The sequence below is a fragment of the Nyctibius grandis genome, chromosome 4 (assembly GCF_013368605.1).
Source record: "Nyctibius grandis isolate bNycGra1 chromosome 4, bNycGra1.pri, whole genome shotgun sequence".
NCBI lineage: Eukaryota > Metazoa > Chordata > Aves > Nyctibiiformes > Nyctibiidae > Nyctibius > Nyctibius grandis.
This window is the reverse complement of record NC_090661.1, coordinates 86,182,548-86,204,565: the sequence shown is the minus strand read 5'-3', so window position 1 is coordinate 86,204,565 and position 22,018 is coordinate 86,182,548. Positions and strand designations below refer to the sequence as shown.

At 43.2% G+C, this 22,018-nt stretch overlaps 1 protein-coding gene across 4 annotated transcripts; it reads right to left on the bottom strand.

Annotated features, from left to right (window-relative positions):
• Positions 1 to 211: 211 nt before the first annotated feature.
• Positions 212 to 20,465, bottom strand: RPP30 (ribonuclease P/MRP subunit p30). Of its 4 annotated transcripts, none has more exons than XM_068397906.1 (11): positions 20,328 to 20,465; positions 19,264 to 19,319; positions 18,887 to 18,943; positions 17,324 to 17,398; positions 16,708 to 16,779; positions 11,089 to 11,178; positions 8,872 to 8,988; positions 5,308 to 5,337; positions 4,849 to 4,886; positions 3,630 to 3,709; positions 212 to 1,603 (listed from the first exon to the last, which is right to left on the bottom strand). In XM_068397906.1, the coding sequence occupies exons 1-11, from the start codon at positions 20,380 to 20,382 to the stop codon at positions 1,494 to 1,496; spliced, it is 780 nt and encodes a 259-aa protein (XP_068254007.1). In that variant the 5' UTR covers positions 20,383 to 20,465; the 3' UTR covers positions 212 to 1,493. The 4 variants fall into 4 exon arrangements, with proteins under 4 accessions (XP_068254007.1, XP_068254006.1, XP_068254008.1 ...); XM_068397905.1 differs by having other exon boundaries at positions 20,332 to 20,465; XM_068397907.1 differs by lacking the exon at positions 5,308 to 5,337 and having other exon boundaries at positions 20,332 to 20,465.
• Positions 20,466 to 22,018: the final 1,553 nt, after the last annotated feature.

Genomic DNA, 22,018 nt, shown 5'->3' with positions numbered 1-22,018 from the left:
TTCTCTCATGCTCAAGGTAGGTTATTCTCTGGCCAAGGCAAGATAATGTGTCATTTAGAAAATTGCACCAGACAAACACATTTCTGCTTCCTCTCTGGTTAGAGCATCATTTTGGAGGTTAAGTCCATAAATTATAAACTCCTACGTGTGTGTATGTATTTTTTACATCCCAATACCTATAATAAAACAGACTCAAATCAAAGTCAACAAATAATAACATAAAGGAAAAATATTTCATTATTTGTTGAATAAAGCAAAAGCTGTAGTGACCTACACCAGCATTATATAGAACTGTTAGTCTACTAAGAACTTCATCCATTCTGCTCAGTCCAGTTACTAAAAGCTCAGAGATGACCCACTGCAAGATTTCTCCAATATTTTATGTGCTATAACTTCCACTTCTCAGCTTGTCAGATGCAAATACAGAACTGGAATATTCACAGTAAAGCTCCCTCAAGAGTATCTTGAGTACAGTAGCTTACATAATTTTTATATTGGTTTAATCAAAAGAAAAACTTCAGTCAACATTTGGAAGAGCTCTGAACATGCTCTGCTGATTATAAATCTGTTATGATTGCTTTTTTGGCAGCCAGATTAGGTTTACTGAGGCATTAACAGGAAGGAAAACGAAAAGGCAGGAGGCAGCAAAATCAACACTCTCATAGGCAACACTGCCAGACCAGGACATAAAGAAGGAAATGATGCAGTAAAAATGATGTGACGTGGAGACTGCTCAGGCCAAGGTGAGACAGCTGTTACGTTGCGACTGCAATGTACCACACTGAGCACACATTCCGTGTAACCTTGGGCTGTTCCCTCCCATCTGTGGTAACCACCTCATGTTTGGTTTTAAGAGCTGCAGGACAGGGATGGCCTTTGGGATGTGTGTTCAGCAGGGCATGTCAGTCAGTCCTACTGTAACACAAATCCAAGGTATCTCCTAGCAAGTTACAGATGCTGGGATCTTCTTTATAGCCATTGATCACGAAATAGAATGGGAAGCAGATTTTTTTATTTTTTTACTGCACTATTATTCTTCACAGGTCACTGAAGGTAAACTTCATCTGCTGGCTTGCAGTTGTAAGGTTTAGTACAGAGATGCGCTTAAAACTTGAGAAACCATAAGAGCTAGACTTTGAAGGCATGCATTCTTAGAAACTTTTTTAATAAAAAAGGAATGCACTTGTACAACTGAAAAATTCTGTATGTTAGAAATGTTGTATTGGGTTCGCACTAACTCCGGAAGACCTAAGACAGGGTGGAGAGACAGTCTCCTGACCTTGGCCAGAAGCCCAGCATGACCTTTCAGATGTAGTGAACTACCATTCAGCAGTCTCTTTCCCACAGCTTTCCTCACTTCTACACCAGAAGAATAATTCTTCTCCAGGCTAAATAAAGTGGTAAGGGAGGAACTGGGCTAGCTGGAAGGCTGGGGAAGACTCAAAACTGGGTAAAGATGGGATGGAGGCTCCTGTTGACAATTGGTTCAGTCCTCAAGCTTGAGTCTTAGCTTTTTTGCAGGCTGGCAGTGTTGTTTCTTCCTCCTCAACCTTGCGAGGCTTCTTCACAGTGTACACTACCCCACAGGCACTCTTCCGAGTTTCTGGAATATACAAGCAGAAGCTATAGTACCTCAAATAAAATGACACTAATGCATTTAATGCATACTCATTGCAGGTGTCCATGCCCCAAAGCACAATTCAACATATCTAACAGCCAGCCAGTCAGCACACACAGTAGGTAAGCAGCCTGCGTGGGCATGAGCTGGGGATACGCTGCATTATGGACTGGGGAAACTAAAAGGGGAAATCCAATGGTGGGTGTAGAATTACAGCAAACGTAAGGGAAAACTGAGGTTTGCAGGGGTTGAGGGGCTGCAGACACACAAAACTGTAGGAAACCGGGCTTAATCGGTTCAATAGTCACAGAAGGACACATTCTTGACACATTGTCAAAAAGCATTTCTGCATTTCTGAGCAAAACATACTGTTCTTATAAAAAAATATAAAAAACGTATTCGCATACCCCAGGATTCTTAAACAGACTATGCTGGCACAGCTATATTGTCAGAGGCTCCCCTATACATACCAAGTAAGTAGCTTTATGGTATTCAAGAATATTTTATTTACAGAACCCTCAGCATTACCATAAAATACTACTGGGTGATGTTATCAAACTCCTCATATGTTTGCCAAACAACCTAGTGAGCCCAATCCAATTTCAGAACTACTGGTGGGAGGCATCTCCGCAAAATTTGAGGTAGACGAGATTCCCTACAAATACTCTGTTAGCAAAGAGGCTCTGCAAGAACCTTGCCAAAATATAGCGATTTATTCTGGGCTAGTATTTTTTGGAGGACAGGGAAATGACATCTGCTACTTAATTCCACAGATAAGATAGACAACGGTCTTGAGAAATTCCACATAAACTTGACAAAAATTCTTCCAACTCACTGTCTCTATGTAGATGAGTGCAGGCTGGAGTAGGACCCTGTTCACAGAAATGCCCTCTCCAAGAGATCAAAGCTACCTGCTGTGAATTACAGCAGGTTCAAGCCCCACCTCTACTGAAACAAGAGATGTAAACCAAATCCTACTGTTCGTTTGAAACTTAGAGCAACTCGAGTTGTTGTGACAGTGACTAGAAACCATACCTACCCAACAAACCTTGGCAGAGGCAGAAATCAAGAGCTATATGCGACTACTCAGTCACAAAGTTAAACCGCCATCAGAATAAACAATAAAAACGAAGAAACGCTAAGAACCAATAAATAAGCATGTGAAAAGGAGCATAGGGATGGAGAAATCAGTGCTATAGTGGAAAGCAAGGGTCTAAATTGATTGCTGGAACACAAACTGTGTCATCTCTTTGCTGCACTGAGATCAGGACACAAAATACAACTGGAAACTATTTGATTTCCAGTGCAGGGGGCCACAAGCTGAATTTCCACTTTCTTAATACTAAAAAAGGGGAAGTAGAAAAAGAAGAGAGCTACTCTGATCTTCCTTTGCTGAGAGCATAAGGAAGCAAGTTGTTTCACCAAAACACTTCAAGTCGTCATACACTACATGAAATTTTTTTTTCTAAGCAGCAAGCACTCTGGGTATTCGATTTTGCATCAAGTTTGATGGTCCACACTGAAGAGCGAGTCAGAAATAGATCAGATAATGAAGCACCAGAAAGGGACGAGGCAAAGGTTGCTTCTGCACTCATGCTGCAAAAATGTAAACACAACAACATGCATCCTGGTTTTCTTGAAGTCAATGACATAGTTTCTGCTGGTGTCACCAAGATCAGCATTCAACCCTTCCTGAAACAAGGGAAAGTTTCACTATGCAGCACGACAGGCAGATCTGTGTTTTGGCTAAACAGTTTATGACTCTTTAATGTGGTAAAGTGAGTACCCCAGTACAGACAGCACCATCAATTCAGCCACTGATTTGCTAGCATGGCAACAAGGGAAAAACAAAACACCCTTGCTGCACAAGCTCTTCTTCATGTGTTGGACAAGGGAGATAAAAACCCAAGCTGACTTGCTCTATAAGGTCTCAGACCTTTTGGAAATATGCACTAACACGAAAACAAATGCAAGTGTTACTTAGATGAGCTTGCATGTGCTTTTCACTTACCTCCATGGAGCATGGCGGCTCTGCAGTTGGTAGACACGGCTGCCTTGGCTTCGCTCTCTGACAGGCCAAACAGCAAACCTCTGTCACCTTTGCTCAGGATCAAAATGCACAGAAAGGAACAAACAGAATAGGGAAGTCTGTCTGCATGACAGGTTTGCTTACTCTACGAATAACTGGGAGTTAGCAAAGCTGTAACTCAAAGTGACATTTTGCATAAGGTTACCCAGAGGCACGGAACTGAGGCACCCAAATCTCCTGGCTGCAGTTCCCCAGCAGCCCTCCTGGAAAGCTCCTGGCAACATTGCTTCTTTACAGACAAGAAGCCGTACTTTTGAAAATAAGTCTGTCAACACAGGAACATTTTTTAAATCCGTAATCAAGTAAAAAAAAATGACCCCATTGAAAATTTCAGTTTGGGGGAGAGGGCACTGTCTGATACAAAAGCATTAGGCTGAAAAAAATCCCAGCCACCTCGAGCAGGGATGACATCAGATTAGGTATGTTAATTTGGGTTGAACCTGACTGCTCTTTTTAAGAGGGAAGGAAACGTTGCACGTAAAATCCTTCCAGGCCACACACCCTCCCACATGGTTCTCACGACTCAGAGCATGCTCCTCCCTTCGAGGGACAGTCCAGATTCATGCCTGGGGGGGTTAGGGGGGAGTAGTAAAAATGCATCAGAATTCCTAAAACAAGGGGAGAAAAGACACTCTCCTTGGTTTCTAGAACACAACCACTTATTTACCAGCACATATGTAACTAAGGACTACAAAATTTAGAACAGAAGTAATCAGCACTCAGATAGGAACTTTTTCTTTCTTAATATAAATACGATTTTATAGCTTCTTCTACCAAAGATGTGGCACCTTGGAGATCATAAGTAATAACTTCTGTTTTGGTTCACAGTGTCCATAGATTTTTATGGGTTTTATTCATTTTTCCACTTAGACCCACAAAACATCAATGCATATCACAACAAAACATACCTGTAGCTGAACACAGACATTACTATTTACAGTCACTGCTTGTGCCACCCCATGACCAAGAGCTGTTGCTCCTTCCACACCCACTCAGAGCCCTGATTCATTGAATTGGGTCACCAACAAGCATCGCTGTGTAAAGTTCAAGGAGTGTAAAGGATGGGAGTATTTCCAAACAACTTTCAACTTTCACATGCTACTATTAAATGCTGTCTTTGACTTTCTTAGAAAAAGGATACAGATTAGCCACATCGTAAGGACCTCGTAGTTCTAGAGGCTAAAACAAAACAAAGAAGGCTGGACATGTGCATGCACTCTCTCGTAGGCTGACAAGAGTGTGAGCAGGCAGGACAGTGCTATCAGGAAGGCAACATTAAATGTTACATAATAGCAAGCTGCTGAAGATGCACTGGGAAATCAAGCAAATACTATTATTTTGGAAAAGAGTCCCCATATGGGAGAAAACTGTCATGGAAAATACCACAGCAGCAAAAGAAAAACCCCACCTGAACAAATGAAAAAAAACCCCAAACCCCACAATACAATTCTTTGGTAAAAGAGACTGGTTAAAAACCCACAAGATGGCAATCATATTTAAAATTACAATTTTTATAGGCTTAATATACAATTAAAGCTGTATTTTCAGCCACAGATAAATCCTCAAATTGTTCTGACTTCAACAAAAATCTGGCACTTACTCTTTCAGCTGCACTAGATATAACAATGTTCTGGAAAACAAAAGTGAACAAACGTTCATCTGTCAGACAGCATCAAGAAATGAAAAAAAATCAGCAAGCAGCAAAGACTTTATGAGCATTAGCTAAGTTCAGGCTCAGAGCCCAATTAACCATAAGACTATCTGATGCCCTCAGATGAAGCGAACTCTGTCAGGGTGTGGATCTTAATTTGGGGACATGAATAAACCCAGGTTATCTCCCTGTCCCCTACAGAGAAAGGGGCACAGGGACAAACACTCTCTTGCAGTTACAAACCTCTCACAGACAGATGTGAGTTGAATAAGCACCGCACCTTTTAGAGGGATAGGCCCAGCAGTATCAATGCCAGAGTGATGGCATTAAGCAAGCACTTACCAGGCTATATGTCTCATAGTGGACTTTAAAGGGATCTTAAGGGTAAAGAAAAAATGCAGAGTTGCACACATGGTGTTAAGAAGTGTCCCCTTTATTCACACTAGTTGAAAGAGGCCCACACAAATGACAACTTGGCCTGAGCTGTAACAGAAATGGACTTAGGAGTCCAGGATCCTCTAGAAGCAGCTTACAGATAGTGCCTTTAGACAGTTTGGTGCTCCCAAATTTTCAGCCTGCTCTCTGTGTTGCAGTACAACTCAATCCTAATCTCAGCATTCACATTGGCCTTAAACTCACACTGGCTGAGGAAACCTGCCTGTAGCCATGCAGTGGCTGCCAATTCATGCCATACACTCACTTCCCTCAAAACTGACACCCCCATGAAAATCACCAGGCAGAGAGGCATCCTGCCCTTCTCTCTCAAAGGGTTTCCACAGAACAGGTATATGACTGCTCAGGGGCTGGCAGATATCACAGTTCAGCTGCCAGTGCTCTTCTGATATTAAACCTTCAAGGGTGCTCACCCAGGGGGAGACTGGTACAGGTGGAAACAGCAGCAGCGGCAAAAAATCCCTTGCACCTTTTATTATACCGAATAAAAGGCTTTGGGAATTCCTGCTTGAGTGGGTGGGAACGAGAATTGTACTGAGGCAGCAAAAGACTTTCCCTCTCTGACGTCAGTACCACCAACACATCACACCACCTCCAGTTACAGGTGGGGCTTTTGATCCCTTCCCCGCACTGCTTTGCTTGTCCTGCCACCTCCACAGCACAAAGAGCAGGGCAGACACTGGAAGAAAATGCTCTATGGGCAGCTGGAACTCAACCCGTGAAAGAGCTATTCGCATGGAAACGACTGCATGTTCACACTGTACCCAAGGTTTCCTCATGTGCTGAGGAGGAAAGGATGGGTCAGACAGCTCTGTCTTAGCATAAGGAAAGCCAGAAACAGAAGCAATACATACATCAAAGTAACTTAACAGCACACATCATGATGGAGCCTAGGACATTTCTTTCTGCGTAGTTCACCTTTAAAATGACTGCACTATGGATCCCAAGGGTGCTTTTGAGCTTCAGTGGTGCTGACTGCAAGAGTTTGGTGGGAAAATTCAAGGCTCCTGCTCTGAGATGTAGCAACCAACACCTGTCTCCCAGGCTCAAAGAAGCTCCCAGAGCAGCCGTGTGAGCCATCTTGAACCAGTGCAGGATCATGGTTCACTGCTGTGCCTTGGAGATGCTCTTTGCCTGGTTCAAAGGCAACTGGCTTCCAGTTAGGGGATGGGTAAGATGGGAGAAGGAGACGAGGGCAGACAAGAAAAGCACTGCTAGCAAGAGAAGGAGAGGCAGGCAAAGGCGAATCCAAGGGAAGGGCTAAAGGGAAAAACTGAAAGGCAAAACATTCTCTCCCCAGGTAAAGGAGACAGCAGCTGTTCAGTACAGTGCTCCAGGCACAGTACTCACACTCAGTTACCAAAACACAGGAGGTGAGGGACTGTGGCTACGCACACCTTCTGTCTGGCAAGGCAGGCGAGTCCCTCCCTTATTCCCTGCACATTTTAACATGTTTTAAGGACTTCGCTCAACACCAGCTCTGAGGACACCAGTAAATTTCTGGAAGTTTCTCTGCCCTACCACAACAGAGGAGGACTAAAAAGATCCAAAAGCTGCTATAAGTTCAGCAACTATAGGTGACAGAAGGCGAGAGTTGCATGCCAGGTGCTAATGCAAGCAGCCTATGGATGAGCCATCCTGCGTTTTGTTAAAAAAAGGTCTTTACATAACTGATGGAGACAAACTGCCAGTGAGGACTAATAACCATCTCTGCTTGCCCACCAGGTACTGAGCCTGAAGGCAAAAAATAAAGACAAGCTAGCAGTCCTCTCCCAGGTCTTCCAGTGCATAACAACTTGTCATGCCCAGCTCCAGCTGATTTACCTTCCAGACATAGATGATGCAGTAGATTGACAGATGCAGAAAGAAAGGGCACTGTGCACAGACCAAGCACTCGAACATCTCACTTGCTCTGTTTGTGATGCCTACTCAGCTGGTGCTCTCTAAACCAACAGCCACATGAGAAGAACATCTTTAACTGCACAGAAGAAAGAGGAGCACTGGCAGAAAGGAATCCCAAAGGAAAGGGGTTTTGTGTGTATGTACCTCATCTCCAAGTCAGTATTTTGTCCTATTAACTCCCAGAGCTGGGCTTCTCAGGAAAGGCTGTGCAAATACTCACTTTCTTCTGTAGCACCAAGGGAATTAACCTGTTTGACCCATTCCACTGTCCTATAAAATAGGCTGCCATGCCTGAGGGGAACTGAGGTTAACAACTGATCTGCTTTTAATTGGCCTTCCAAGCTGTATATCCCACTTCAGACTAGATGTGCAGAGTAATGTCAATTTTGGCTTCTCTGGACTAGCTAAGTGCGGCAAAAGCCATTTCCAGTAAAAGTCGTGGGAGCTACAATCTCTTTTAACTGGGATATGTATTATGATATGCTTCCCTGTTAAAAAAAACATGGCCTGAGAGGACCCAGCATGACAGGCAGCTTAGCCTGGCAGCCTGGGAGGAGGTAAGGTATGAAAGCAATGGATTACAGGCATCTCAGCTGCAAGCATTACTTCTTCCTTGGGTTTCAGTAGCAGGGAAGAATGCAGTTGTTCTGACTGCAGCAAAGCCCTGGCTGATAGCCAGCTAGCTGTTGGGTCTGTTTTGTACACTGGGAATTTACTAACCATTTAACAAAACAAGATTTCTGCTTTTTTCTTATGATTTTCTACCCCCCATATTCAAGGTATACTATCAAAAAAGAGCTTTTGGTCAACTAGAAATATGAAATGGGGGATTTTAAAGAGATGCATGGATTTCAGTTCTGGTGCAAACCTTAGGTCTCTGGCACTTTTTTTTTTTCTTTCGTTTTGGGTATTGCATACAATAACAGATAGGTTGTTCTGAAAAAAGAATCTAACAGTTTGACAACTTAAGAAAGCATGCAGTGGTGCATGGCTGGAAGTATCTGGAGCTAGAATAATTCTGTCCTTGTACTAGTAGGCAAAGATTCAGTCACAGCTTCAGAAAACCCAGCATCAAACTCATTTAAAATGGCTCAGTCTATACAGCTCCAGAAGAACTTGGACTGAATTAATTAGCTTGCTTTCACTTTGAGAGCTTACCTTTCCTTTGCAGATCTGCATCAGGCTGATCGCATTGGAAATTGTGTATCTCCTCATTGTGGAGTCTTTGATGGCAGGCGTGTAAAGTAGTTCAAAGTAAATGCCTCGGTCTATTGCCTTCACATGAAAGAGTGATCAAAAAATAAAAGGAGAGAAGCACAACAATCTAACAACTGCTGCCTATTATTGATGCAGCTTATTCTCAGTTAACTGTGTTATATATGAAAAAATTAAGGCGGAATTGTTCCAGCAAGAGCATAGCATAGCATGGGGAGAGGGGGGAAGGTTTCACTATACACCAGATAAGTGTACTTGAATCTTGGGATGACAGATAAATGAGGTTTAACAAACAAATACCAGCCACTTATTAGTTGTAATTGACTTTCCACTATCACAGAGTTGAGGAGACAGTGTTTCTGACCACTGCTGGTCAGAAATAAGACTTGAAACTTTGAAGACTCTCCTCCTCTAGCCCCACAGCCTACTATAAGGAAGGCCACCGCTTCCCACAGTACCCATGTCTTGCAGATGAGGAATTTGTCCTTGCATAAAAGCAGCAATGAGGACCCTTCTCTCCTGTCTCACAGCATATGCTGGTATTTGTGACAAGTTAAATAGCAATGCATCACAGGAGAGGTTCCAAATAGTAATACTCAATGTATTTTCAGGTGCTTTAAGATCCCTTGCTGTCAAAGTACCTCACCAAAAGCCTAGTATTCTTGTTCTTGCAAACACAGAGAAAGGTTAAGCAACTTGCTACAGGACACAGTGAGTTAGCGATACAGACACAATTCAAAGCTAGGAGTTCCTTGTGCCCTGGTCTATACGACATTTGCCTGAAATGTTACTCTATGCTTTATACTCATATTATTAAAAACATGCTGCAATGTTAATACTGTAAGAGAGTCCAGTAACTGAACACAGATGCAATTAATCCAGCTCCCATCCATTCATGACCTCTGAATACGAGCACAACAGAAGCCATGTACACATCAAATATTTTACACAAAGCTGGTCCAACATCTGCAAACAAGAAGAGAAGCCTGAATTTATCAAAACCAAAACAGGTGATGGCAATACATCAATTCCCAGCCAACCAGATTTTTAACCTCATCCCCACCACTTCAGCTGCCTGCCAATCTGTCTGTCTGGCATCACAACAACCAAAACTGACTGCCCGAGGATGCACAAAACCAGTCTGACAGACAGACTGCCTTGAAGCTGGGAGTGTGGAAGCTGAGCAGTAGCTTGTAAGGGAAATGTTTCCAAACACAGGGGTCCAAGAGCCACCCAGCTCCTTACCTGGGTTAGCTGCTAGAGTTTTAGGCAGCTAGGGTTCTTTCAAACAACACTTCATACAAAATTGTTGTTCCAAATGGACGGTTGAAATTGCCAGGTTGTAGCAAAATCCAAAGTATTACTTTCATTCTGTTTCAGGATTAATTCTAATTAATTTTTAATTTTTATTCTAGGTCAAACTTTCTGTAGAAGAGGAGGTAGGATTTCTAGCCAATTCCAAATTTAAATTTTTAAGCACTAAGGACTACATCAGCCAAGAATGCCCACGTGGAATGAACCTTGACATATACTCAGAGGAAAACACTATTTCACCTAGAGCATGTTCAGATTAAGCTTTCTGGCAAATCACCAACAGTAGGCAGAATTGTATTAACAAAATATTTGATCCATGCTGATAGCCATCTTCTGCCCCACAGTGGATATTTAGCAATTCCACATTTGGTTAATTTGCCAAGACATTCCTTTGTCTAAGTATGGATTCAATACAGTTGTCCTCCAATAATTTGGGAGAAGGATGTTGTGCCAGTTAACACTGTCATTCACGTTCTCCTGTCTTTTAAATCACAGGGCTGTTTATTCTGAGACAGCTGTACCACTCCTGGTTTGGGAGGCAGCTTAGTCAGCAATCACACCACATCTCACTGCTTCACATAGCAGTGGCCTTAAGGCTCTGTTTCCATTCCTTGGAAATATCACTTCTGCCTTCTTAAGTGGGGGACAGGAAGGAGAAAGAGAAAGAACATACATTGCTGTGTATTAAAGGCTGCAGTGGAGTGAAGTGAAGGACATCTGAAACAACACTATACATTATGCAAGAAAATAAAAGAACCACTTGGATGGGAATGGTGGGGAATTCAACTCAGAGTGACACTAAATACAGCATTTAACAGCAAGAAAACAATTTAGATGTAAATTTACCATATTCACAGGGGGCCTTCGGAAGTAGAATGGCAGCTTTTCTGTTACATTTATGCATACCAGATCCACATCTAGAGTTGTGCAAGCAATCTGCAGCAAAGAAATAGGAACAGACTATTACATAAGCCAAAAAAAGTGTAATCAATTTCAGGTGCACTCATTCTCCTTCATTTCTTAATGCAAGAAATGTCTCTCCAGGGTGAGTTCAGTCTTAAAATGAAGAGGTACTATGCCTTGCAGGTATGCCAATAAAACAGCAGGGCTACAGGTGCACAGCTCGAGCATTTCAGGCATAAAACCCAAGCCTTCCCTCACTTATAGAACTACTTGTCCAATAAAATAATGACCAACCAAAGGCAAGACTTACTGCTTTGTTCTTATCCGATATAGGACACACAGAAGCAGTACTGGCTTTTGGCAAAAGAACTCACAGCTAATGAAGGACAACCCCTGTTTACAAAGGGAACAGTCCAGGAACTGCTCCTTAACCCATCACTCTCTAATTCCAATGTAGCAACCGTTTGTTTTATGGATTAAGTATTTTTATCAGAAGCAACCAAAAGACTGAAACAGAAGCAGAACGTTACTGGTGGTGCCCTGTGCCCAGTACTGGAAGCCAATCCACAGGGCCTCACTTTCCTGGCCAAGTGGGGAACGTGCAGCTCTTCCTGAAAGCCACATCTCTAGAAAAGTCTCAAGATGGCACTGGAGGTCATAGTTTAAAATGTAGCTTTGAACTCACACCACAATTTACAGCCTGTATTAAAAGAGGGAAGGAATGAACAAAGACTGGAGAACCTCTGCACTGACATACAGAAAAAATTAAGTGCATATAAAAGGAAGACCTTGACTGACATACAACTTCATGCATACATGACGTAGGAATTATATATGCCTAGCCCGTAAAGATGATGACACAGGGCCAGATCAATGTCTGCAAGCAGCATTGTAACAAAGAAGATAAAATGGGCTGAAGATGTTGAAAAGGAATTTTCTATGTGTAGGGGAACTCCCTGCTTTCACAAACCTGCCAGCAACAGCTCCAAATACACCTGGGCCAGGCACCAACCATTCATCCCTCCTCGCACTGGCACGAAAGCGGTGGGGGTTGCGGGGAGTCCTGGGGCTGGGCTGTGGGGTAGCGACGCTCTGCTCTGATGCAGGGCAGGCTATTGCTTTGCAAACTAGTCCTCTACCAGTTTGTTCACATGAAATTTGGATGGAGACGAGAGCAGAGGCCCGGCTTTAGTAATGTTTCTTAGCTGTTGATAGCACTCCCTCCTAGACAAGAGGGCCACAGTACACATGCAGGCAATTCAAAGATCCAGCAAGCCACAAGGTTTTTGATGTTAGAATGTCTCTACCAGGCCATCCAGACTAAACTTTATCTTCATGCCCTACCTGTACCAACTCTGGTTGGAATCTATTGCATCAAATTAGACTTGCATGTGGAAGTTTAGCCCTACTACAGCCAGTTTTAATCCTTTTCTTATGTGGAGTTCAAACTACCATCTAGACAGAGGTGATTTATGGGAACATGCACAGAGCAAACAGCTCTGAATCATGTCCAAGAACAGATGTCAGTGAGGCTGTAGGAAATTCAGGAAGACAGAATGGTGAAAATGAAGGAAAGCAAGAATAAACATCAGAAACATGCAAGCTGCCCTAGGTGAGGGGAAAACAAGCCTTCCTCATCAGCTCCAGAAACACTGGAAAACTCTTTTCCATTTTGCAAATTAAGCAGAGTGGGAAAGGGAGTGACCCAAATGTCAGGATATCTACAGGATTCCAGTGACAAGAACATTTCAGAAACACCACCAAAGAAAAACAAATTTAAGAGCCATACTTCCCCATAAGGAGGAATTCCTGCACTGCACGGAAAGTTGGTGAGGAGATTTCTCCAAACGCTCCAATGTTCGGCCTAGCTTTGGCTCCTGGACAAGTCCAACACACAGGCAAGTTAAGGTTGCCCTGCCTGATGAAAGGCTCTGAAGTGCAAAAACTTCATACAGAAAATGATGCGCAGCAGTAGCGCAGGCGGGTGCTCGCCTGGCTGCACTGCGGGCAAGAGCCCCATCTGCTGGGAAACTCCAGGCAGCCTGAAAGAAAAACTCGCCACTGCTTGGATGGCCTGAATAAAGCTTGGGCAAACATTTTAGGAACAAACATTGAAATTGGGCTTTGCGCTACATCCTCAGACTTACATAAGCAAGTTTCTTTTTTAGACACTGGTGATCTGCTAATTGCTTACAAACAGCAGGCAGAACTAACTAATACGATTAAACCAGTCAGAATTCTTAAAAAGCAAAATTTTTGAAAAGCAACAGGCACAGACCTTATTACTGGCATGGAGTGGGCATTCCTGTTGCAGCCCAAAACAATCCTCTTGGGAGACTTAAAGGGGCATGTTCTACAACTATCTTGGCAAACACAGCTTCCTCATACCCCTCAGGATATAAATTATTTGGAGAATTTGAGTACATCTTTCAGTACATATCACTGCCACACTCAGTCACAGAAAAGCTTCCCTGGCTTGTGACACGAGGGCACAGACTGGTTTTGGGACATGCTAAAATTAGAGCACATCTCTATGACATGATAAATCCTGTTCTATTAAGAATAATCCAAGGGCAAAATTGTTGGTGAGAAAGATGATGCTCTCAAGGTAATGCTGAGTTACCAACAGCTAATTTTGAAATATAAAGTTAATTTGTGGTGCAAGACCCAACCTAGAAGGCTTTATCCTTAACAGTGAAAGATCCATGAGTCGTAAGAGCCAGAGGTACGTCCCTGAACTCCATGCGTAACGTCACTTGTGCCTGACTCCCTGTTGATACCTCTACAAAACTGACACAGCTCTCCATGGAGAGTCAGAAAACCTAAAATACTTCAACAAAAGACTAACATACAAACCTACGCTGAATGTGAACTTGTATGGATGAGGTCTTTCACCTCATGCAGCTTCAAAGAAATATGCTGGGGTTCCCTCCCCAGCTCATCAAAGTGCTGCCAGCATGGAAGCAATGAAAATGGTCTCATAGACAGTCCTGCTTCCTTCTTAACACACCGTCCATCACCTGTGAGAGCACCAGCTTAAACAGTCACTATCTACACCGGCCTGCTCAGAGCACAGCCATCCTCTTTGTGTCGGCACAACTACCCACGTGCCTGAATGCTGAATCAGAGCAGGAAAGTGGATCTGCCTGCAAAGTAACTTAGCAGAAACTCTGGTTACTTTTCATGATACGGCTGAAAATAAAAAACACCCACCCTTAAATAAGAGCAAGCCCTTTCCCCCAAAAAACACCACAGCATGCTCCTGCTGATTACCTGGCTTTCAGGAGCTTGTTTAGACATATAAAATTGATTGAGCTCACTTGAGAAGTGAGATTTTACATTGTTGCCAGAGACCAAAAGAAAGGTGGAGAGTGGCCCTCAGAAGTATTTTACAATTATTCGCCTCTCTCACACCCCCAAGAGTCCTAAAATCTTGCAAGGGAAACAAGAGCAGTCAGAAATGAGTTGCATTGAGCTGTAACTGTTATAATTAATGCTTGAATACTTCTGCTGAAAGATTCTTTAAAGTTCACCACCTTCTACAGCCTCTTTGCTTTGTACTTTACTTAGACAAATTTTCAAAAAGGAGGGGAAATAATTTAGAAAAACAGAAGAATATAATTTTAATGTGTCAAAACAGGTACTCAGCAGTACTAGAAAGTAGCTTTAACTTATTTTAAAAAAACCCCACACAAAACAAAAACAGAGTCAGTTTTATACTGACAAGCTCTATTTGAAAGTAAATTCTGTCACTCCTCCAAAGAGATGGACGTTTGCCTTTGGTGTCCCTGTGCCTTCTTCACACAGCTTCAAACTGCATGTCTGCTTGTTGCCTGCCAAGGCTAACAGAGACTGGACGCTTCCACCCATTCTTCCAGTTCAGAGTTAACGTTGTTATTTATGAGCTTGCAACAGGTCAGACATCACAATTTTGGGTTTTGTAAGAAAAACCATTCTGACAAAAAGATGACTTGCTTCCAGATGCTCCACTTGCTCAGACCACTCACATCAACTGTTATCAAGATTTTGAGGGCAATTTAATTAAAAAGATGAGAGAGACAGAGGTGACGAATACCTATCATCCAACAAGCGAAGCTGAGATCATTCTGCCTCAGACAGTTTTAAAACTAGGGATTTTTCTGGTAGGAAGGGTCTATTCAAGATGTAGCAGCTATGGATAAAAGCTGGATGCTTGGTGCTGTTAGTAACGGCCAAAGAATTACTGTACATCACTGTATTTAGGTATCACCTCTAAATAGTAAATGTCATCTTCAGTCAAACACCAGAAATAGACCAAATGAGTTCGTGGTCAAACACACTTGCAACACCTTGGTTTTTTAAAATCATAGACGTGATAGAGTACTGGGGGTTTTGTTCAAAATACTTGCATTTCTATTAACATAAACCAATCCGAGAAACAACAGCGTTTGGCTAAGGTCACAAATTATTCCTTACTAAGGTTCTAAAAATTATTCACACCCACTATTTTCTCTCACTAGCATACTCTGAGCGCTGCCATTGCTACAAATGCCAGCATCTGTTTGGTAACACTGATACAGCAACACCTTCAAAGACTCAAATTTTTTGGAGGCCGTTTTCAGTTGCAAGTTTGCTCTGAACAGATAGGATAAAATCTGAGTGAGAAAATGACTGTCTGCCCTTCAAGTATTTCCCCTAAGGCTGCTCTACTTTGTACAGCCTCAACGGTCTTCTTGGCAGGCAAAGTAACAAACATATCACGAAGTCACAGAAGTGCAGCTTCTCTCACTCAACTTGAGCATCCAAAACACTCAAAACAAAACTAAACCAGAAATCTCAGTCTGGCAATGGAGCAAGGTTCGTTATGTTTAATCAGGTATGTTTACTTCTGGAAATTCTATTTTATCTGTTCATAAGATGCTACTACAACTGGAACTAGTGCGCTCTCATAAGCTCTTGCTCCTCTTTTGATTTAAAATAAAGAAATAAAAAGAAAAATTAAAGAAAAAGAGATCAGCTATCCATTTGGACGAACTTCCAAGGGAAGACCTAAGACTAAAAGGAAGAAGATAACACTCAGGACCACATTAGTCCCGCTTTAAAATCCTCCCACTTTCCCTGGCACTTCAGAGATCAGGAACAATCAGCGCTAACAGAAGACAGCAAATGTGTTTTGGGGAAGTTGTCGGAGTTCGAGACATTAAAGTTCACTATAGAAGTTTTCTACATGCTGACAGTGTATCTATATTAGAAAAACAGGATGTCTTCTCTCCTCACTAGAGGAGACTACTAAGTAGAGTACAAGACACACAAAGGAAACCACAGCGCAGGGACATACAAGTCCATTAATCAGGCAGATGTTTCAGATTTTCACCAGTCATCTCAAGGCCTTGCTGTCTCCTGCAATCCCTCCCAACCTTCTCAGTCTATAACTGACCAGGCAGCCTATATTGCTTAATTAACCCCATGACATGCAGACCTGCATAAAATGGGAAACGAAATCAAAACAAAGCATGTACTCAAACTAGTCCAAGGCACTATAAGTTATTGGATGGGCACTGCTGATCAGATTGTTGTACTTACATGGAACAATTTCTCAGTCTTCGGAAATACTGCTATGATGTCATATAACCTTATATTTGCAGATGTTGATCTCTACAAAAGGAGGAAACAATTACTACCTTGAATTCTGGCAGATGCCAAAGCTATGCACAATGATTACGACCAAAATAATGAGACGAAAATCCCTTTTTCACTTTCAAGGACTAAAGCAAAGCCAATAATCAGTAAGTCTCTGCTGTCAGCCATACTGTGAACTCATTCATTCTCATTTTGAGGCTTGTCACTTGTTACCCACTTAGTAAGGCACTCACACCGTTTGCTTCGATCATGTAGCACTAAAACATAGAGAGACACAGAGCTCGCTCAGAGTCTTCTAGTTTATGCACAGAAGTCCAGAAATCAAAGAAAAGACCCAAGAAACAGAACTGTTGTCCCATATTGACAAATGATCAACAGAAGCCATATCCAGTCTTGTAAGTCTGCATGTCTCCATGATCACGTTATTTGCTAAAGATGCAATCTGAAAAATCATTGCTGAACATCCTATGAAGTTCTCCACATACAATTTCCACAGTTTCATGCATTCATTGAGAAAAGGAAATAAAAATTGGAAAATTAATATACTGAATATACTTACCAAGAGATTACAGTGGGAAGGATCAGAAACAACAAGTGTTAGCCGGGTTAAGACTTTAATTCTTTTAGATGTACCCTACAAAAAACAATACAAAAGACTTTAAAAGCTACAAAGCAAAAATTTGTAGTGACTTTCAACCTGTCCACTTGTCCTGGTTTGGCCTAAACCAGGCCGATTTTCCTTTCAGTGATTTTTACTTTCAGCTAAGTCTCCTCTAAGTAACTGCACTTTCTGAAACTAACTGCATGTTTTTGCAGACAGTGTCTGCTTCCAGGACTGATAACGCTCGAAGTTTGTAGTTATCACTGAGGCACCGGTAGGGATGTTGTGCAGAAAGGCTCTTGCTGTACTTATTCTTGAGAGAAACCAAGGTCACTGCTGAATTCCTCACTGCTTACGAGTGAAGAGCCGAAGGGGGGTCGCAGCTGCAGGGGGGAGCGGACAGGGCAGGTGACCCAAAATTGACCAACGAGGGTATTCCATCCCATACACGTCATTCTCGGTATAAAGCGGGGGGATCACGAGGGTCTCGCTCTCTTTCTGCTATGGCCGGAGTCCAAGGAGGACTCCATCTGTTTTCCTGCTGCCCCCGATCCCGATCCGTGCGTTCCTGAATCCATCTCTCGACCGTCGCTAGGCCCAGCCTGGGCCTTCCCGGAGCCTGCCCTGCAGTGCCGGTGGTGACGTGGCTGACTTCAGGGGAGCTCAATCTTGGTTTTGTATATATATTTGTATATATTTGATTATTTCTATTATTGTTATTATACTCTTTTTTTTCATTATTATAGTTTATTAAAACTGTTTTAATTTTCCAACCCAGAAGTCTCTCTCCCTTTTCCCTTTCCCTTTCCCTCTGGGGGGAGGGGGGCGGATAACAGAGGGCATCTGCCGCAGGTTTAATAGCCAGCCCAGCTTTAAACTGTGACACCACTATATAAAGAAAATGGTGGCTTGCTCATATTCTTGCCTACACTAATTTTCTAAAGCCTGTAGTTACACTTCCCTAATTTATATAGATCTGTTTGATATTATACCTGCCTTTTACAAAGAAAAACTTACTGTGTTTCTCTGAGGAAGGGTCAATAGAAAGGAGAAAGAAAGAAATAAAGGAAAAAAAAAAGTAAAATCATGCAGAAAAACTGAGTGTGTTTTAATACTGCTATGGTTCCCCAGGCAGGCCAAAACTGCAAGCAAAAGCAGTTCCTGAATTAACATATCTCAGTGATTTAAAATACAGACTTGGTTTATTATATCCAAATTTTGCTCCATCAAAACCAGGAAGTTATTTCCAAAACTCAAATTTCATGAATTATACTGTAATTATTTAACTACAAGAAGATTCAAAATTCACACAAAGCTATTTCTTCAATAATTTCTAAAACAGTGAATAGATCCTGCTCTAATGTGAGTGTATCATTCTTCCAGTGCTGGGAGTTTTAACAATCAAGCAATGGACGAATTTCTCTTTTTTTATTAACGTGTAATACACAAAATCACAAACACACCAAGGTAAAAACGGTAACTCAGAATAACAATACATAGATACAATGTAACTAGACATACTTGTACAATAGGCAAAGATGGAAACAACTCTGAAGGAGATACTGGCTTGCCGATTTCCTTAAAAGAGAACAAAACAATGTTATTCAGAAGGTCATGGGTTAAGTTCATAATGTAAACAAAAGCTGTGTTCCAATCCTAAAAAGAAATTTGCCATGCTAACAAAACTATTTCCTAGGGACAATACATGGACAATATTAAAAGTTAACTCCAGGGCCATTTACTCCATTATAAAACTGAGTTCTGTCACAAATGCAGACATTTGTACTTGCGTCTAAACATGCATTCTGCAGATAAAGCTATTTGGGAACACGTAATAAGGAACATGTAGGTTTACAAGAGAAAACACACTAAGAGCAAACAAACCCAACAAAAATTACCTGTTTCTTTTCTTTAAAATCAATGACATGATTAAGAGCAACTGCAGAATATCCCACTGAAAAAGTAAACACATAGTAAGAATATTTTGCCCAGTAAAGTAATGGAAACAAATCCAAACAGAAACCTGTTAAACACTCATCACTTAAATATCTCAAAATTAATAATCACATGCATATTTACCTTTCACATTAATTTTTTCTTAAGATTAATGCTCTCAAAAATTGCCTTAAAATAAAAAAAAATTCTTTTTGCCTTTTAATACACCCCAGCCCTGACAACACTTACTCGATGGCAGAGCTTTATGAACACGAATACTTGGGGTTGGGGGTCCCCAATGATTTTGCCCGAGTTTGGTCCTATTGATGATTTTTTTTTTGTGAAAATGGTTAAGGACATTCAGGATAGTTGTTGAAACTACAGACAACGCAGAGCTGGGAGAGCTAGAGCTACAGGAGATGGCGAGGGGAGCATTCAAAACGATGCTGACAAATTTGACGAGAAGGTCTCGTTCAGGAAGGATCAGAGGAAGATGGTACACTTGCCAAAGTGAAATCACCCCCAAAACACAGGACAGGCAGCACCTGGCTGCACAGCAGTTCTACAGAAAAAAAAAAAGACTTAGGCCATAAGAAACTGCAGGTGGAAAAATGTGTCCATGTTAGGGAAAAACAACAGTTACACTGGGATAACCAGGCAGAGACAGAGTCTGCAAAGCACAAGGCAAGCTTTCCTTGCTACTGAGCACTGCGAAGACCTCGGTCCTGGTCACTTTACTCGCAAAAGATCCCAAGTTGAACAGGGAGAGCGGAGAGGAGCGAGGGGGGAACGCGACCCGCCGGGACGCAGATGGCGAGGTTTAGCCTGCAAGAGGTGAAAGTAGCCCCGAGCCTCACGCTGTGCTCACACCAGCGCGGCGGAGCTGCCGCTGGCGTCCCGCCGAGCCCAGCCCTCCCCAGCTCGGGCCCGCCGGCTCCGCTCCGCAGCCCAAGCCGGCCCCGCCGCCGACCCGAGCCCCGGGCCGGCCCCGCCGGCCTCCCCGCTCCCGCCGTGCCCGGGCACTAACTCACGGTGCGCGGCGGCCTCCAGCAGGCTCTGCAGGGGCTTTTTGTCCGGCCCATACGGCACGTTCAGGTCGGCGAAGCCGGCCATGCTGCGCGCAGCGGCAGGGCGGGCCGCAGCAGGGCACGGCCCGGCCCGGCCCCGGCACCGCCCCCCGGCACCGCCCGCCGACGGCCCGCGGCAGCCTGGGGCTTGTAGTCACCTCCCGCCGCGGGCAGGCAGGGCCCCGCGCCCAGCAGGAGGGCTGGCAGCCCGGCGGTGTTCGGCAGCTGCATTTACAAAACCCCAGCAGCAAGTGAAGAGGGTGTTTCACACCATCGCGGGTGCTCTCCGGTCCGAGGTGCCCCACCGAAGGGCTGCGGTGACGCAGGGGAGAGCCCGTGTGGTGAATTTCTCAGGCAGGGCTCTGAGGAAGATCAAACCAGGCCCTGAGGATCATCAGACCTGGCTCTGAAGGAGATCAGACCTGGCTCCTTGCCGCTCTGCACAGCCGAAGCAGAGCGGGCCGAGGCACACCGCTCTCCTCAGGGCCCTGTCCGGTGCCCACCAGGTGGAGCTAACCTTGCTCGACTGTAGTATTACCTGGTAAACTATTTGAGCTCCATCTGAACGCTGTCAATGAAAAGAGAGGAATCCTTTCTAGTTATTGAAAGGTCTTCTCTTTCCTATGTCATCTAAAAAAAATGTGAAATAAAGCCTCAAGCTGCCATGTCAAGAGATATCCCCTAACATGCAAAAGGACTGAGGAATTGTAATAGACCAGTAACCAAATACATATTCACTGTGTAGCACTGTTACAAAAAGCACAAATATAGTTCTGCCATTGATAAATAGAACAGAATATGTAAAATACAGGTGGTAATTACCACTAGGGTTTTTTTTGTCTGGGGACTTAGAGCAGCTGCTGAAGACAGTAGGTCTGTGATTCCTGTCCAGCTTCAGGTGGCACGCCAGGGCCTCGGCTGGGCAGGGGGTCCTTGGATTTCTCCTTCTTCAAACAGGGCTAAATGTTCACTAAGGGAAGTCTGTGGGGTATCTGGAGCTCTGAATTCCTCATGAGGCAAAAACGCTTCTATCCAAGGCCAAGGCATCAATGCTGCCAGCTACTCCGGATGTTCCTGCTTACGGGGTCTGTCCTTGGTGCAGCTTGTGCCAGCTGTGCCTGGGGACTTGTGGCTTGTTTCTACCAAAGAGATCACATGGTTTACAATGGATGACTGAGTAACAACAGTGCCTGCTTGGCACATTTTTGGCCTTGCTGTCTTGATGAGTTTTAAAGACCTGGGATGGTGATAGCAGAGAAGCTACTTGTGGGCTGAAGAAGCTGGACTAGGAGTTCAGGGCAGCTTTCAGAGTCAGTAGAAAACAGCCGGACACATCTCTGTGACAGGAAAAGAGACATCACACTGAGCGGGGAAAAAAAAAAAACAGCCGGTAAACTGTTTTTGCTCTTGCCACATCTGTGGCAGCACTTTGTTCTCGACAATATTATGTCAAGATATTTCAGTAAAGAAGCTCTGTTTTGGCCTATCTGCGTCTGTAAGGTGCTTGCCTATTATATTAAACCAGCCAGTACTGCTTCTCTGCCAGTCATTTGAACAAGCAGCATAGCCTGAATGGTATTGTCAAGGTTTTTCTTTGATGTGTGTAAAAATGGAAGAGCTTGAGGTATTATTCCAGGTTTTCTTTGACTGA